General features: G+C 38.9%; 1 protein-coding gene across 2 annotated transcripts; it reads left to right on the forward strand.

Moving 5' to 3' along the window:
* Positions 1-404: 404 nt before the first annotated feature.
* vstm4b (V-set and transmembrane domain containing 4b) lies at positions 405-15,969 on the forward strand. 2 transcript variants are annotated; one of them, XM_061663894.1, is made up of 8 exons: positions 405-491; positions 1,497-1,904; positions 8,961-9,014; positions 9,155-9,262; positions 9,398-9,431; positions 10,511-10,635; positions 11,138-11,202; positions 12,358-15,969. In XM_061663894.1, the coding sequence occupies exons 1-8, from the start codon at positions 443-445 to the stop codon at positions 12,481-12,483; spliced, it is 969 nt and encodes a 322-aa protein (XP_061519878.1). In that variant the 5' UTR covers positions 405-442; the 3' UTR covers positions 12,484-15,969. The 2 variants fall into 2 exon arrangements, with proteins under 2 accessions (XP_061519878.1, XP_061519880.1); XM_061663896.1 differs by lacking the exon at positions 9,398-9,431 and having other exon boundaries at positions 12,358-12,446.
* Positions 15,970-17,557: the final 1,588 nt, after the last annotated feature.

The raw sequence follows: 17,557 nt of genomic DNA on the forward strand, positions 1-17,557 counted from the left end.
CCCTTGTCTAAAATAAAAGCCCTGACTGAGGTCTTCGCCCACCGCTCTCCACAGCTGGAAGTGTGATTTTCTCGGCGTCAAACCTCACCAGACACTCCTCGCTGCCCTCCATCCTACGCAGGAACTCACGTCCCCCCCATTTGCCAGATGCAAAGAATGCCTGTGTGTGCTCACCTTCAAATACTGTGTAAGTTTGCCTGTGTGTGTTTGTGTGAGTGTGTTCGTGTGCATGTGCAGATGACAAATGTTCCCTCACTGTGTTTGAGACAGCATGGGGGAGGGCTTGGGGAGGTTCTGAGCAGAGTGCAGTGTTTCATATTACACTTCTCTGTTGGAGGGGGAAAGGGGAGAGAAGAAGAAGAAAAGGGGGCGGAGGAAACTTTGGGCTTCTTTTCCTCAGAACCATTGAACTTGAGGTTTATGGAGGCTGCAGTCGTGGAAAATGGTCTCCTCTCTGGTCTTGGCTCTCCTGGTTCAAGCATTGTTTGGAGGTAGGAGAGATGCACAAATGTTTGAAATTTCAGAATGGATGTGACAAAGACAGAAAAGATCAGATAATGAGTCAATAGGAGAGGAGAGATTTATTTTAACAGTTGATATAGTCATTTTTGTCAATTTTTTTAGGGTGCCCTGGTAGGGCAAAACTATATTTTGCGTCTGTTTGTAAACAGGAAAGCAAATGCCTTTTTGCTTTTTCCTGTGAGTGTACATCATCTCAGGTCATGTCAAAACTGGTAATGCGTGTCACAGTTTGCATGAAACATATGGCAGTTTCATGACGTGCAACTATACAGTTTGTTCCTCAAGATTCAGTGTTGTAAGTCATCACAAGGAAAAACATGTCCGTATACAGTAATGCAATGCAGTGCAAATGCCACTGCAAACACCAACAACCACAATGAAAACATTTTTACTTTTAATTAATACCTCTCTGACTCAAGAACTTTAAGCTGAGTTAATGTTACAAGTGTTGTATTGGATTTCAACTGGTAGTGCAGATGTAATTCTTCATATTGTGGCTAATCAATACAGATTTTCTGAACGGAAACGATGTCATGATTAATTCTTGTTCAATTGAAGCACAGTAGACTGAGCATATTCGGCATTCGCAAATTCTCCTCTTTGCAGATTTTGGGGGAAACGTATCCTCCAAAATTCACTGAAAAACTCACCTATTTACTGTTCATGAAACCACTTCTATGGCATCGTTTGGTGGCATTTTGGTGCCGAGGAAGTGAGTAGAGGGGTTTCATTTTGACAAAAGTCATCCTCTGCCGCCATCTTGTGAGATCTATAGGCAATTACAAACCATTTTTGAGCGGCCGTTAATTATTTAGATTTTCACCATGGCTTTTTACTAAAGGGACAAAGTGAGAGTGCAACAAGAAAGCTTTCCTGTGTAAATAAGACACAACAGAACATTAAGACAAAAAGTGTAATCTGTTCAAAAATGTGACAAAAATAAAATTTTACCTGTTCAAAATTCACTTCAACAGATTTGTGTTCCGCCATCAACGTTACCATCAGTCCTTCCCCCTTCACAGTGGTCCAGGAGGGCCAAAACGTCACACTCTCGTGTGTCGTGTCCCAGCGGCGGCGCAATACCGCATTGCCCGTCGTGAAATGGACCTTCCTGCCGGCGGGCTCAGACCGGCCAGATGACGAACTTCTCATCGCTCGGGTCAACATGAGAAAGGCCCGCTTCTATGGAAACTACACCAAGAGTTTCTCGTGGCCCAAGATGAAGCTGACGGTGGTGAAGCAGGGCAAGATCTTTGACTTGTTGATCTTGAATGTGTCCGAGGGAGACCGAGGTCTTTACATATGTCGGGTTCAGGAGTTCAAAAAGCAACAGGATCGCTGGAAGGCCTCGTCCAATTCCACGGCTACAACTGAACTCAGAGGTGAGCAGTTAGGAACCTCTGTATCAGTTAGGAACCTCTGTACCTCCCTTTCATTCTCACAACAAGAACCCAATAACCGTGATAGTTCCTATTAGTTAAAATTAGTAGTTGGATGACCTTGCTGCATTCGTTATGTAGGGCGGGACTTCGACCGCTATTTCAGTCAGCGCAACAGAAGCATTGTCAAATGTTGTTTTGATAGAAGCTAAACTACATTTTAACACGTTGGTCCACAGAGATGTTCTATGAAGCTGCAGATGTTGCTAGAGAGCTCCCAGATGTGATCAAGCTGTTTGAGGTTTTACGACGGACACTTCTGCGCAGTGTTGCAACTGTCTCCATTAGTAAAGAGCAATAAAGATGACATTGACCATCGGCCATACGCTTTTTTTACCAGCACTGCAAAACATCTGAAAATCATTCAAATGCGACAGTAGGTTAGACAAATATCTATAGGCCCGTAACCATCAGAACTCTTGCAAATGTTTCATCCATCCATTTTCTGAGCCGCTTATCCTCACAAGGGTCGCGGGCGTGCTGGAGCCTATCCCAGCTGTCATCGGGCAGGGCAAATGTTTCTTGCAAGCAAAATGCATTTTCCTGCTTTGGTGTCACTGGTTGCGATCCAACCTGGATATAAAAGGATCATCCGCGGCAGTAAGTTGCGGCTTTGACAGAGGAGATCAACTTTAAGTATGAGCAGAGGCAGTGTGAGGTTTTAGTGCTGCTTTTACTGACTCACTGAGCGGAACAGATGACACATGTGGCACAGAAACCTTTTAACTTTCCTAAAAGAAAGTGGCATTTGCTTTCATCCCAAATCTTCATCTGTTCAGCTTTCTGTTATTGCATGGCACATGCTCAACCAGAAGTTACAGTTTGCTAAACCAATAGTCTTAAAATTGTGGGATAAAATAGAATTAAAGTCAATTGAGCTACCCAATTAAAAATACAATGCCCACACAAATTGTGTGTCACTGCTAAGAGATGCTCCCACAACTGTTTTTGGTATAAGTCCATGCCCCAAAGAGAGAAATGAAGAAAGAAATTCAGCGTTTTTTTAATCATTTTAGTCCTCACTTCATTTATCTTAACAAAGCACATAATAGCAATCCCCCAAAATCTTGATGGTCTCAAGATTCACATACGGAACTGTTGTGGTGTGAGTTTGGACTGATAGCTGGATGGAAAAAAAGTTGTTTTGGTTAATCGGTCCTTTCAATTGGATATGCCAATGTGCCTTTTGTTTTCTTATGACACATAGTAATTTCACTAAAGGGTGAGGTCTAAGCTGCTGATGTTTCAGTGTACAAAAGTCAACATTCACATGATAATCTTTAGAGCAGTCTTTGTGTCATTCCTCATCTTGTATTAAAAATCTTCTTAATCATGTTTTCTGAGGATGAACAGGATAATATTGAGTTTACCAGCAAGATTTTGCAAATATGATGGAAGAATACCTTGTATTTTCCGTTCATTAGCTGAGAACAGACAAAAACTGTGACTTTCTCTTGCCTTTCATAAAAACGCTAGATCTCAGTCACCACAATTTTCCATTGATGTGTGATCCTGTGGGCTGTGACTTTCGGTGACGGAGTCGTGGGCCAAGTTTGGGTCGGGCCAGCACGCAGACCTGAATGTGAGCTGTTGACATTGGCCACGTCAAAGAGTTTCTTCCCAATGTAGGCCACAGAGTGCAGACAGACTTAGCAGAAATGGAACAATAGAATGTTGTAGTAAGGTGAAGCCACTCTGTATAAGGTGGGGAGTGAGTACTGTTCCATTTTTTTTCTTTCTCATGCACATTTTACATTTAATACAGTGATTCAATCGTAAGACATAACAAAAAATATGAAAACAAAAATTCAAAAATGAAAGTGCATGTTTACTTTATTCAAGTTTAGTTGCTCAGATTTTATTGTGTAACATGATTTATTTTATTTTTTTCTGCCTAGGGCACAGTTATTCTTGGCTCCTATGTACTTTACCAAGCAACAACTCACCAGGCACAAGAGTAACTGAAACTACCTAATGCTAGCATAAAATATAGATTCTGCTGATCATAAATGTCTGTTGTGAACTAATTGATTTGGGGTCATGAAAATGGATTCAAATGAAAGAAAACTTAATCCTAGTTAACTGCAAAAATAAGCTTCCACCTCAATCACTCTTGCTCACTCTAATGAGGACAAGCCGGAAGAGTGATCCTTTATGTGCATGAGTGCTTTTGTATGTGACGGGGAACTGATGGAATCCCTGTGGCCCAATGACATCATGTAACCAGGTGTTTCCTCATGCAGTCTTTCACGCAGCGTCGGCACTGAAAGAGAGCAGATTTCACTTGGGATATTGAGATGATGTATTTTTTGTAGGTAATGCAAGTGGGTATCTGCAATTTAGCAAGGGCAGTTTCTAAAATGCTCTGCTATCCTTTCAAAAGGCGGAAACATGTTCTAGAAAGATGAAAGTTACTAAGAAATATGAAGATTCTCCAAGTGGCAAACAAGTTTGTTCCGGATTGCAAGTATACACAACTTTGCATGTTAAACGCTGTATAACTGAGAGTTCTGTTACGATCAGTCATTTGGAATACAAAAAAAGTGGACGATGAATACAGACTCATCATTTACCACAGTCCACATCAGTGTGCAGATGCCGCCAGCGCCAAACAAACAACTCTGTTCCTCTAATGGTTGACTTATTCATTATAGTCTAATGTACTGTAGTCTTTTAAAGCTCTTTAAAATAGAGGGCTCATTCACAATGGGCGTAGAAGGAGTTTTATTGCAGTTTTATTGAATGATTGCGATTGATAAACATTGCTTCAGTGCGTGCAGCTTCACACTGACAAGAGCAATTCGGGGCTCACACGCTGAACTCACAGTGATTTATAGTGATTTTGCTCTATAGTGATTTTGTGATGTCCTTTAATTCTATTCCACGCAAAAAACTTTATCCCCCACAGACAGGTAACCAACTCATGTAAACCTAGGAGCCGTTATTACAGGGATTATAACTATTCAGTCACACAGCTTGTGTCACAACTGGTGTCTCATGTTGTCTCGTCCATAGACTTTTCACCAATTTTTAACATTTCATCCGATTTGACGAGGAAAACTTTACTGCTTGTACTCGAGCACACCAAACACATAGCGATAACTGCGACAATCTCCTCCCCCGAACCAGATGTCTGTCATAGTACCAAGAATGACTGTGAGAGGCAGCATGGTGCTACAGCACATCCGGAATGACAAATAATATGAAGAGATAGAAAAGAGTAGAAGTAGAAAAAAAATTGAAGAAGCTAGGCTGACTCTTAATTTATTTGGTAACTAAGTTGCTGTTGTAAACTCTTCACCAATTGTCAGTTTATTGAGGTATATGACTTGGGAGATGTTATACAACTTGTTCCTTTATTTGTGTCCGACAAAAGCGCAAAATTCAGGGTACTTCTTAAATGGCCTTGGCTAGTCCCTGGCTAGGCCGAACTCAGTGTTGACCACATGCAAAAGGATTTGCCATCGTAAACACATTGAACACATTTACAATTGTCAGCCATGACTGTTTTTTTCCAAGCAGATCAGGGAGGAAAAATCGATCTTAACACACACCACACTGGAGGGTAATCTTTTAGAGACATCCAATAATTGGGCCTTAGCTAACTATGAGAAAATGGTTACATTTTACCAAATTGTCAGTTTATGTGTATTCCACTTTAGCCACATCTATCATGTGCAGTAGTTTCTCAACCAATCTCAGTTCTATGTTGATACATTCAAAGGGCTTCTTCCTTCTTGGGTGTTTAGTTACTCCGAGCCATCTTATGTCCTAACCAATTAGTCAACTCAAGTCAGCGTTATACATAAAGTGCTAATTCAATGGAGGATTCTTGAACTGACCCAAGTCTCAGTGTTGGCCTTCTGCATTTGTAGAAAAAACCGTACTGCAGTCCTACTTTCTTCACTCTTGTGTCATCTTTTGAAGGATGATCCAGGATTGTGTTGACCCCAGCATCTATTTTACCATACATTTATTTTATTTGCAGGCAGATTTTAGACACTCCGGTCCAAAAGCCTAGTCCTTAAGAACTGAGCTAGTTCCACCCCCGGTATTAGTTGATATTGTTGAAAATATTTTCAGTATGTCATAGTCCTTCCATATTCTATTCCAATGAACCTTCGCTGTCGCTGTTTTCATTGTCACTTACAAAGCCGTCTGTATTTGTTCCGTGGAATTCGACAAAAATGTGCTGTGCGATATTGCCGTGTGGAAATAGTATGATGCCCATTGAAATGTTGAATTCTGGACTTTCAGCGGTGTGATCTTCACTTTGGAGACTAGTTGCATCGCTGCGACTATCTTCAGTTGATGCCACGCTGTCTTCATTATTGGGATCATTGTCATTTTCAATATTGGCCTCAATGTTATTGTCTTCAACATTGCCGTCATTGTTATCATCTTCAACACTGGCATCACTGTCAATCTGTTCAACACTGGCATCACTATCGTTGTGTTCAATATTAGGATCGTTGTCTTCAATATTTGCAATGGCGTCTTCATTATTATCATTGTCTTCATTATTGTTATCATTGTCATCATCAATATTGGCATCACTGTCATTGTTTTCAATATTGCCATCATTGTCTTCCCCACTAGGATTATGGTCTGTGTCTTCACTATTCTCATTGCTGTCTTCAATATTGGCATCCCTGACATTGTTTTCAATATTTCCATCATTGTCTTCACGACTAGGATTATGGTCAATGTCTTCACTTTCTTCAGTATTGGCATCATTAGCATTGTTTTCATTGTCACCGTCCCCAGGTGGCGTTGGCACCACCTGAAAGGAAATAGTGATCTCCTGGTTGGAGACACAAACATTGACTCTGAGGGCTCCCACATTTGGTGCTCCTCGTCCTAATCTTCGTCGGAAACGGCGGCCTGTAACATCGATGATATGTTCATTTTAAAAACAAGCATAGCATACAACAGTTTGCAATGAAAGGTTGGTAAGCAGTTAAATACTTACGAATTGGAGCATTGTGTTGCCCGTCCCCTTGTACCTCCATTTTATCTAAAAAAAAATATCAAGTAATTAGTGTTAGTAGTCGGAGTATATTAGAGTCAACATAGCGTGGAACCTTTAAAGTAACATTCTGCTGCGGGACACTGGTTAAGCAAAAATTGACATATTTCTTTCAAGAAGACAATCTTTAATCTTCATAAAATCTGGTAACAAGAAGAATTGTTATGTTCCTTATGTATATTTTGGTAAGTAAATTCGACGTGACAAATGTACACTTTTACCTGTAGCTTGTTCTTGTCCATAGTTAGGGAACGTGAGCCCAATCAAATTAGGTGTGATAACGAAATGACTAATGTGGAGAAGTTAAATAGCTGCTTGTGTGAGACCAGTTACATCTTTATGGGGCTCTATTGGAATATACTAGCCAGCTAAGGACATACAGAAACCTTCATGTAAACTGAAACATTTGGCCCTACTCCAAAACCATTTAATGACATAAGAGACTGACATCACATTCCAATACATCATTACGTGTTACGTGTATTAAAAACATCACCCGATGGCCGCTACTCAATGACAAATGTGTTTAAATGAGTTGCAGTTTGCATTGGCTTACCTTGGGTTCAAGGAACCGGTCTATAAAATAAATGCCTGTTTAGAAAGCAGTTGGTGGTGAAATGTGTTTTTCTTATGCAGCGCCTGCTGTACTTTAGGCTTAATCATGATGATTTTACAAATAATTTGCACAGCACTGATATCAAAGTATAACTATTGTCAATAGTGGCATCATGGTTACAGTTGTAGTAACCAAGATGGTCCACAACAGTGTACGTTGTGCTGCAGTATCAGCTTTAATCTAACTCTATGACATCATTTGCTATTTGTTTGTAATGCTTCATGAGATCATCTCATATGTGATGAAATTATGCATGGTGAAAGTGATGTCACTTTGAAAGTATATTCTATAACACTGTGACACTCAGTGATGAGCCGTCAGCAAGCTCTTCTCTGCTGGCCTAAACAGTCTCAGAAGAATACATTTCCAACCTTAATTCCTATCAGCTATTGTCTTCATTTCATATCGTTTCTCCTGGCTACATCACTTACAGTATGTATTTATGTGGCTGTTAGATTTTTCTATCCAATCCTATTATCATTTCAACCTCTTGGTGACATGTCAACGTAATCTGCCCAGGGCATTCAGAATCAGCAGTCCTGGTGAGTGTAAGTTAAACTTTATTAGCACTGAGAATGTGTCTTTAGATTTCAAATTTGCTTCACATAGTCATCTAGAGGGTCCACAATAAAGTCAGGCTGTGCCAAATGTGTGGCCCGCCACTGGCATTAGGCCATGGTTAACCTAAATATATAGGAACATACATTTTGGACACAATTCTAAAACCAGTTCAAGTATGGAAGTATTGAATGATGTCTTTCTTGTTTATTTTATACTAGACATTAATCCATAAATATTTAAAGATGGAAACAACAATAAGTGTTTTTTATTTAAAAGTTGGACATAATTTTGTTTGTGTTTGAAATAGTCTCAGCATGATGCAGTGCAGTTGTAAACCACTGCAAACTGCAACCACAATTGCAGAAACAAATTGTGTTAGATGAATACCGCTCAGAATGTTCTATTTTTTAAGTCTTTTTCAAATTATTCTTCTGGAACATTAGTTACAGAACATGTATGGATGGGGCCCTAGGAAAATTTCATCTGAGTACATTCAAGGTAATCTGGGACATTTTTAATTGTTCCAACAAAAAATGTATGCTGTAAAAATGATACAAGCATTTGTCATTTTTAAAGGGTCACTGATGTTAACAGTCTACAAGAGTCAAACATACACCTTTCTGTGTCACACCAGTCTTATATTTATATGAAACCACAAGTAGTAGTAGTGCTAAATGTGGCTTTGTTTAAACAGTAAATTTAGCCTGGCAGCAAAGAAGCCACAGTCATGACTACAGACTTTACATATTTCTTTTCTCACTGTGTGTGTGTTTTTTTTCTTCCCCCCGTGTAGTACATGTGTTTCCGGCCACAGAGGCCAAAGACAGCCTGTGGACCTTGTTTGAAGGTAAGTCATCATATTTATAGTGTGTGTGCGTGCATGTGTGTGTGGCAAAAATAGCCCAACCCCAATGATACACTTCTTAAAATTAAACACAGAAACATCCCTTTTTTTCCTCATTTTTTTCATGTGTGTGTATGTTTCAGACGTTCACCTTTGTGCTGTACTGATTTGCTCCGTGGGACTGCTGTGCATGTGCATGTTCACAGTGACCGTAACCTGCCAGTGCATACAGAGGAAGCAGCGGTTAAAAGGTCAGCAGACAGAGAACAAACCTCTCACTACGGACCTGACCTCTACAGCTAGCCTTCTGTTTCTATTACATTATTATTGTAACTCTTCTGTATGTTCACCAACTAATTAACTGGGATTTTGTTTCTTCTTTGTAGATAATTACCACTTAGTCAAAAGCTCTCGGAATAGGTAAGACTTTATATAGATATTGTTTCCAAAATGTCATCACAGGGAGGGGGTCTTGTCCAATGACGAGTCTGAATGTGGCTCTTTGGCTGCCACGTTGTGGTTTATGTTGACTTTTTTATTACAAATGGAAGTCTTCAGAGGTTTTCCACTTTCAAAAATACATTGTATTCATCATATTCATCCCTTTTCGAGGTCAGGTCGTGTATAATGGTTAGTGCCTATCCCAGATGATTTTAAGTGACAAGCGGGATACCATCTGGACTGGTCACCAGCCAATCGCAGGGCACATATAGAAATGCAACCACTGACACCGCTGGACAATTTTGAGTCTTCTGTTCACCTAAAGGGCAGACTACCTGGAGAAAACCCACACAAGCACAGGAGAACAGAAAGGAAGGCCTGACCGTCTTAATTTTAATCTTAATCTAATATATTTGAGGCAAAAGTAAATGAATCAATCATATATCTATCCATCCATCCCTTTTCTGAGCCGCTTACGAGGGTCGCGGGTGTGCTGGAGCCTATCCCAGCTATCTCTGAGCGTACACCCTGAACCGGTCGCCAGCCAATTGCAGGGCACATATAAACAAACAACCATTTGCACTCACATTCACACCTACAGGCAATTTAGAGGCTTCAATTAACCTACCACGCATGTTTTCGCGATGAGAGAGGAAACCGGAGAAAACCCACGAAGGCACGGGGAGAACATGCAAACTCCACACAGTCAAGGCCGGGATTTGAACCCTGGTCCTCAGAACTGTGAGGCAGATGTGCTAACCAGTCGTCCACCCTGACACCGTGTCTCAACTGGATAAGGTGGGGCCACTATATGTGTTACCGTAACTACTTCTTAATATAGCCATGCCCAGTGATTGACTGGCGATCAGTCCAGGGTGTAACCTGCCTTTTGCCCAAAGTCAGATGGTATAGGTCCCAGCTCCCATGATTAATGATAGGTATCTATGTTTCTACCAATTGATAGAGTTGAATCTGATTCATGGAGACACAGTTTGGTGCAGTCGTGACTCCTGAGTAAGGAAACTATTATCGTTTTTTTTCTGTTTTCTTCACTGCAGCTCAGGAGAAACTGTCACCAGTGTGGTCAGTGTGTCTCCTGCCTTGCCAAAGAAGGAGAGGCGATACAGTAAGAAAAGGAGCAGAGATTACAGAGATGAAATACCACCAGCGATACCAGCAAAAGGTGCAGAAGACCTCCATCTGTTCCAGCCCCTTTTATTCTGGCATGTAAATGGCTAATTAAAGCAAAAATAGCTCATATATGAGTGTAAAAATGACAGTTATACTTGGTTTGAGTTTATTCTGCTTTGGTTAGCAAACATGCAGCCTCTTCCGAGTATAAACTTGAGTCACGGCGTTGTCGACTGAAGCTGACGTACTCAATCCAAACAAACTACATACATCTTGGATGCATTTGGTAATTATCAGTTGAAATGCAATCGATCAGATCTATTCCTGTGTTGATCTCTCCGCACAAATGGAACATTGATCAATAGCTGAAATATAAAAGTTGCTAGCACATGACTCTGCAATAGTTGATGGTTTGGGGCTTTGTTTTTCAGACCAGAGAATGCTGATTGTTGCTTATTTGCGCAGCCGCAGCTTATTGTACTGTGTCATGCTGTTATAAACACACATCATATTTGGTGGGCAAAAAAACACCAACCTTTATTTCACCCCTGCAGTTCCTATTGGAGACAAAGCAAGGAAACCCAAACTTTTAAAACCGCAACCAAGGAAAGTACTTTTGGTGAGTACAAATCATATTTCGAAACATTGTTCTCTTGTGCTGATCTTCACAATTTTATTATGCCAAATGACGGTAAAACCAAATAATCACTTCCATTTGTTTTCAGTCGCCATTGTGCTGTAAACCATTGTGCTGTAAACAAAGTCAAATACACTCATGAGAGTAAAAGTATCACGTACCTCTTATGGCTGATATCAGATAGCCCAAAATCTTAAAGTAACTGTCTGTAATATTATTGTAATGATGACTTGATGCTTTAGGATGGATGAAGTAAAGTAATTACAATATATTTGCAAAAAAGATTTTACATAGACATTTAACATTTGTTTTCATTGTATTAAATAATTGGTGAATTAATTATAACTAAATGAACAATAATTAATCCAAATTTAAAATAATACTTTAGTATTAAAATTTAAAAATCACATATTTATTCAACATTTATTTTATTAAATAATCACATCATTCATTACAATTAAATCAATTACCGGTATATGTCACACAATTAACAAAATAAAATGAATTCTTTTATTATTGAAATAAGCTGTTTACCATGTACATTGTAACCCAATATAAATATAACTAAATATCGATACTGCAATGTATCATATCGCTTTCTGTTATGATACAGTATTGCTATATAAGCATCAAAATATGGCTATATATCGATAGTATATTATCGATAATATTATTATTCGATAATATTATGGCTGACCTTTGAATATGATAGGCTGTCATCACTGCATGGCTAAATGTGAAAACTGTGGGTAACTATGAAAATCTGTTTCTGGTAAGCTGTCTTTTCTTTATATATAGTCGTGTATGTCAGTGTATTATTAAGCATATAAAACATATTTAATGTTTTATATGCTTGCTGTCAAAGTAAATGTTTCTCTAACATTTTTCCGTCTCCAGCTACATACCGGCAGATAGTTTTCTTCCACTATAGTGATTATCGCACAATAGCTGTATCTTGATACAATTGGCATTGTTGGCAAAATATCATAATTACCTGTATGTTTGATCGTAAGATGCACTTCTTATTTGTACCAGGTATAGCACTCGTTTTACATGCTTTCTGCCAAGCCCCTCGTTTCCTTCCGAGCCCCTCAATAATGAATCCTCCCCCTCCTCTCTCTCTCTTCCTATCTTTAGCCTAAAATAGTGGAGGAAAATCTGACCTACGCAGAGTTGGATCTGGTAAAGCCAATTCCAGAAGCAAAAGCGTCGCGGAATGGCACAGTGTACGCTCAGATACTTTTTGGGGAACAGCAGCTATAGAAATGCAGTCCTCTTCTAATTTTGCCTTATGTAAATAGGGTTGTTAATTTATAGCCTGTTGATCTGTATTGTAATAGAAAATGTTCATTTGAAACTGTACATATAATTTTATACAAACGTTGATATCACTTTTTAATGAGGCCTTAAAAGGCAAAGACATTCATGTTTACATTGGGGTAAGGCGGCATATTTGACGGACTTGGTTGAGATGTACATCAATACCAAAAAAATGGCTCGGGTTATCGAGGAACATTGACATTTTAGAAATTAGATTCATGAGATTTCTTGCTAAAGCTGGGTACACATCAAATATCTCCACCGACACTTGCGAGTGTCCTTGTCTGTCGTAGTACTAAGACTGTCCTCTGAGAGGCAGCATGGTGCCACAGGGCATTCAGGCTTTGGAAAATACGACAAAAAAGAAATAGAAGAACAGGATAGAGAAGAATAGGCTTCCTGGTAGCATTTCTGGTTAATAAATTGTGGCTGCAAATGCTTTTCCTTGTCACTTGTATTGTGAATGACTTGGGAGACACATTAGACAAACACTCAACAGTTGCGCCTCTCTTTGTGGCTGGAAACAGCGCCAATTTCAGGTCTCTTTCTAATTGGTTTCACATCACAATCACGGAGTCCGTGGATTGGCCGAACTTGGCGTTGACCACACACATTAAGATTTCCGATCGTAATTATTTATGTTTATGATTTAAAGTTGAACATTTACGATTGTCGACCCCTACATAATTCCGGGCAGATTGGGAGAAAAAAAAAAATCACTCTTAACACACCCTATACTACAGGTTATTATTATATAATTAATTTTTTTGTAGACATCTAATAATTGGGCCTTTGCTTAATTCGATGGAAAGGGGGAAAAAATAAATATTCAAATTTGGCCCGATTGCCATTAAGTGTACCCCCTAAGAATTTATCTTATGTCTGGGCATCAAGTGTGAAGCTAGCAAAGAGTCAGTTGTCTTAAATTAAGAGTTCAAAAAGATCAATGTCTAGCTAGTTAGCTTCATCGAGTTAGCGAAATTGCCTAATAACACCATTTTGCACAGCATAATAGTTACAAATTTGAAATATAATAAGAATAAACCCAGACTAGACGGTACAGTACAGGATTTTGAGTTAAATTTGACGTCTTGTTTTACATTACGGACAGTACTGTGAAAGGAAAAGTGAACGTAGGCTACCAACCAATAAAGAGGAGGCATCATTAGCCTGTTGACAGACTAACTGTAAAACTACTGCCACACATCATTTGCTTTTTGTATATAATCTTCATACTGGAGTGGGCAGGGGGGTAAAAACAATTGTGTGATATAATGTTATACATCTAACAGCTGTTTCTCATGCAAGTTCATTGTACAAAACTCCGTCAATAGACACACACACACACAATAAACACAAACATGAATGTGACCCAATGCAATTAAACATGAGATTTGCTTCGAGTGTGTCCCCAGCCTTATCTTGCCACGCAACATCTGTGTGCCGTCTGTTTTTGTGTGTCACACTGCAATTTACACTCACCACAACTCAAGACAGTTGATATGAAAGTAGCGATTAGCCCTTAGACTGCACCCCTCGGACTGTCAAGTTTTGTCAGACGCTTTCATCTTGTGTTTTAACAGCCAATTTAGCAGCTACGCGCGCACACACTGACAAATCAATACAGGCCTGCATTTACGTGTGCGATAAACTACACACAAAAAAAAGCAAATGACGTAAATCTTCGGAAACTGCCACCAAACAGCACTATGTGTGTAATCCAAGAAGACTTTCAAATCATAAGGTTAACTTTGTATTTGTGATAAGCGCACCGTGCTAGTCTCCAACTTGTAAAAGTGCATAGATCTCTTATTTTTCGTTTCAATCTTTGGATTGAGGCATGGAAAAGCAGCAACTGTGAATTTTGAAACCCAGACGCAAAAGCAACGGATTCCTTCTCCTCCCCCACTGGTCCCGTTATCAAGTGTAATAGTCACTTTTAAATTCCCCATTTTATTACTAACTGTATGTTTTTTGGTTTACACAATACCATTTGTAACTGAAAACTGATACATTAACAATCAATTAATCGATGAATTGTTAAATGGTATTTTTGTATGTGAATATCTGAATGTTTTGGGTGATTGCATTGTATTTAACACAATAACAGGAGTTATCAATGTGGATTTAGCTCAATTTCCAAATAGTTGATGTCTTGTTTTTATCATGCTCATTTAACTGCTTGAGCAACAACAGCACTTCATTTTGTCTCAATGGCTTCAAGAGACAATTAATCAACATTTCATTCCACACAAATGATGGGAATTTCTAACAATCAAATCATCAATTATTATTCCCATCTCAGTTGAATGGACTATTTGCCTCTGTCAAATTTTAAGCCTACAAGTGGAAGAAAGAGGGTATTGGGGAAAACAATTCAAAAAATATTTCCGATAAGTGAACGTTAGCATTCTCAAGTTAAAATGAAATCACCAATTAGCGGCCTGGCATGCATATTAAAGCCTTTTATTGTTAATGTTTGCAGGTCAAGGTCAACATTTTTACAGTGTTGTCATCTTTTTGTGAGACACTTGAAAAATATAAAGAAAATACTTTCCTGTGTTTACTTGACATGTGAATGTACCCTTTATTTTAACAACCAGCTACTAATCTTACCAAAATGTTTTTTGGATCAATTAAATTAAACTAAACAAGTTGTATGTGGTATTTACCTAGTTTCAGAATGCGTAGCAGTTGATTTACACTGAATACTTCAAATCAAACTTTATTTTTTAACTATTTGTGACTCAATACAATCCGGCATTTCGAGATATGAGTGGATGTTTATGAAATGCTGTTGACATTTAAATTTGTGCACATTTCAGTTCCCCAACATTGTGTGTTTTCTGCCGTATGCCAAGTTCAGCCTGTAGTGTTTCGGCAATGGTTTGAATGAATAAAAGTTGTCATCCAATTGTGACTGGAGACCTTTTTCAAGTGTCCTGAAAACTGTGAAATGTAGAGTTTCTTCCAAACCACAATGCCCTTAATGGGAATCAACTAACAAGGACCATATGTGTGATTGGGGCCTCTCAGCTTCTCAGTTCTCTTTCACTGCCCTGCACCAACCTTTAAATTCAATAGTGTCTCAGTTTGCTTGTGTGTTTTTCACTAAAAGCATCTATCACAGTCATGTTTTTTGGTGTATGGTTTGATTATTTTTTTTTTTCTTAATTTGTAAGTTTTCGATTTACCTAAAAATTGGATTTTGGACTGCATCTGTATTGTTGTAGCATATACAATCTGTATTCGTAATGACATCCAGCAGGGAGGAAGTGCAATAAGAAGTGTGTAAGAGTAAATTACACTTCTTATTTGATTTATTACCTCAGTATTTTTGCATATGAACTATGTATGGCCTTGTAACTTTTCTTTGTTTGTTTTGGAATGTATGTTGTAAAAGAGTCAATAAAGTAAGGTATGTTTGAAGGTTGTGGCTGGTTTCTACTTAAAACTGCACAATGGCAACCACTCTCTCTCCAGCTCCAACTTTTCCTCACCTCGCATTGTAAAAACATACTCACAAGGGCACAACCCCGAACAGACTGTAACCTTACAACACTACTATTCCCCGTCACCATTCCTATTTACTACATCACATTTTTACGTTTGGCATTTTAACTGTTAACACTTTTAGAGCTACACGTTCTCATAGCACCTACTTCTTATTATGCTATAATTTAATAGCAACCCCCTGACAGGAAAATTAGTCCCATGTGTGGCAAATCTCAAATAACCAACTGCAATTGGGTTAAATGTGGTGTTGTGTTTCAATGCAGTCCAACTGGCTGTGGCCAGGAAATACATTAAAAAAAAATTTAAAACAGATTTGCAATGTGGAAATTCAGCAGTTACAAGCACATAGAACATATTATACCAACCCATTGATGAAAGTTTAATAGTGTAATGATCAAATTAACATCTTATATTGTTTACAAAAATGTCATTTTGTATATTGTACATTATATTCTTCCTTGATTTCAACCATTCCTTCTAAGTAATGCCTCAGTTAGCTACATGTTGGCATAGGGTGTGTGGGCGGGTGGTAAGCCAATGAGAGGGGAGATAAGTGTTAGGTTTAGTTTACTGACAGTGCGTCCTCTGAAATATTTAAGAAAACAAGAACAAGCTGACGCTCACATGTGCATGAGGCAATGCCAAGTCTTCCGTTTATTTTAAACGGTGAGGAACTCATTGACACGACGATGCTCCGAGCATGAGGACAAAATAGCTGACTTTGGAGACATCCTCTCATGTATAAACAAGTGAGTCACCGGTCAAAAAGAGGCAAACAAAACTTATTGTTAGAGAAGAAACCGCTGCATGTCTCGACAACAATTACGTCTCATGTCCTCATCTCCTCCCATACACACGCACGAGTGGCATATCCTGTGTGGTTGCATAAATGCACAGTTCAAGCTGACAAAAACGAACATAATGACAGGATTGAACAAAATCACAGGATGAAGGAATGAGATATAGACTCCAAATTGGGAAACACTGGACAACAGAGTGTCCTGTACAGGACAATCCCTTCTGTTTCAGCCTTGGGGGAAAAAAACACAACTTCCTCTTTTGGTCTCAGTTCCAACTAAACTAAAATGATGTCAGATAACCAGCAAGTATGAAGAGTAAGGATTCACCATTATCAGTAAGAGTACCGATACTGTACGTGTGTACTCGTACTTTGAAAAACAGTCCGATACTACGGCATCCAATACCACTTTAACAGCCTGTCATATACTATACTATTCTGTTTTGCCTGAGCGTGCAGTGTGCCTTTTGTTAGATAGTGAACAGTTCTTCAAAAAAAGTCATGTGCTTGCTTCGAGCTGTTTACTGACGCCCAAAAATTGAAGTTTACATGAAAACTAACACTAAATATAAAGGATTACGCTTTGTATATTAGGGCAAACACATGCAAAAAGTCCAGTAGCTTAATGCAAACACATAATACAAAACGCTATAGATGGGCTACTGAATAGCATCAATGTCAAAGTGTACAACTTTAAATAGC

The sequence above is a fragment of the Phycodurus eques genome, chromosome 19 (assembly GCF_024500275.1).
Source record: "Phycodurus eques isolate BA_2022a chromosome 19, UOR_Pequ_1.1, whole genome shotgun sequence".
NCBI lineage: Eukaryota > Metazoa > Chordata > Actinopteri > Syngnathiformes > Syngnathidae > Phycodurus > Phycodurus eques.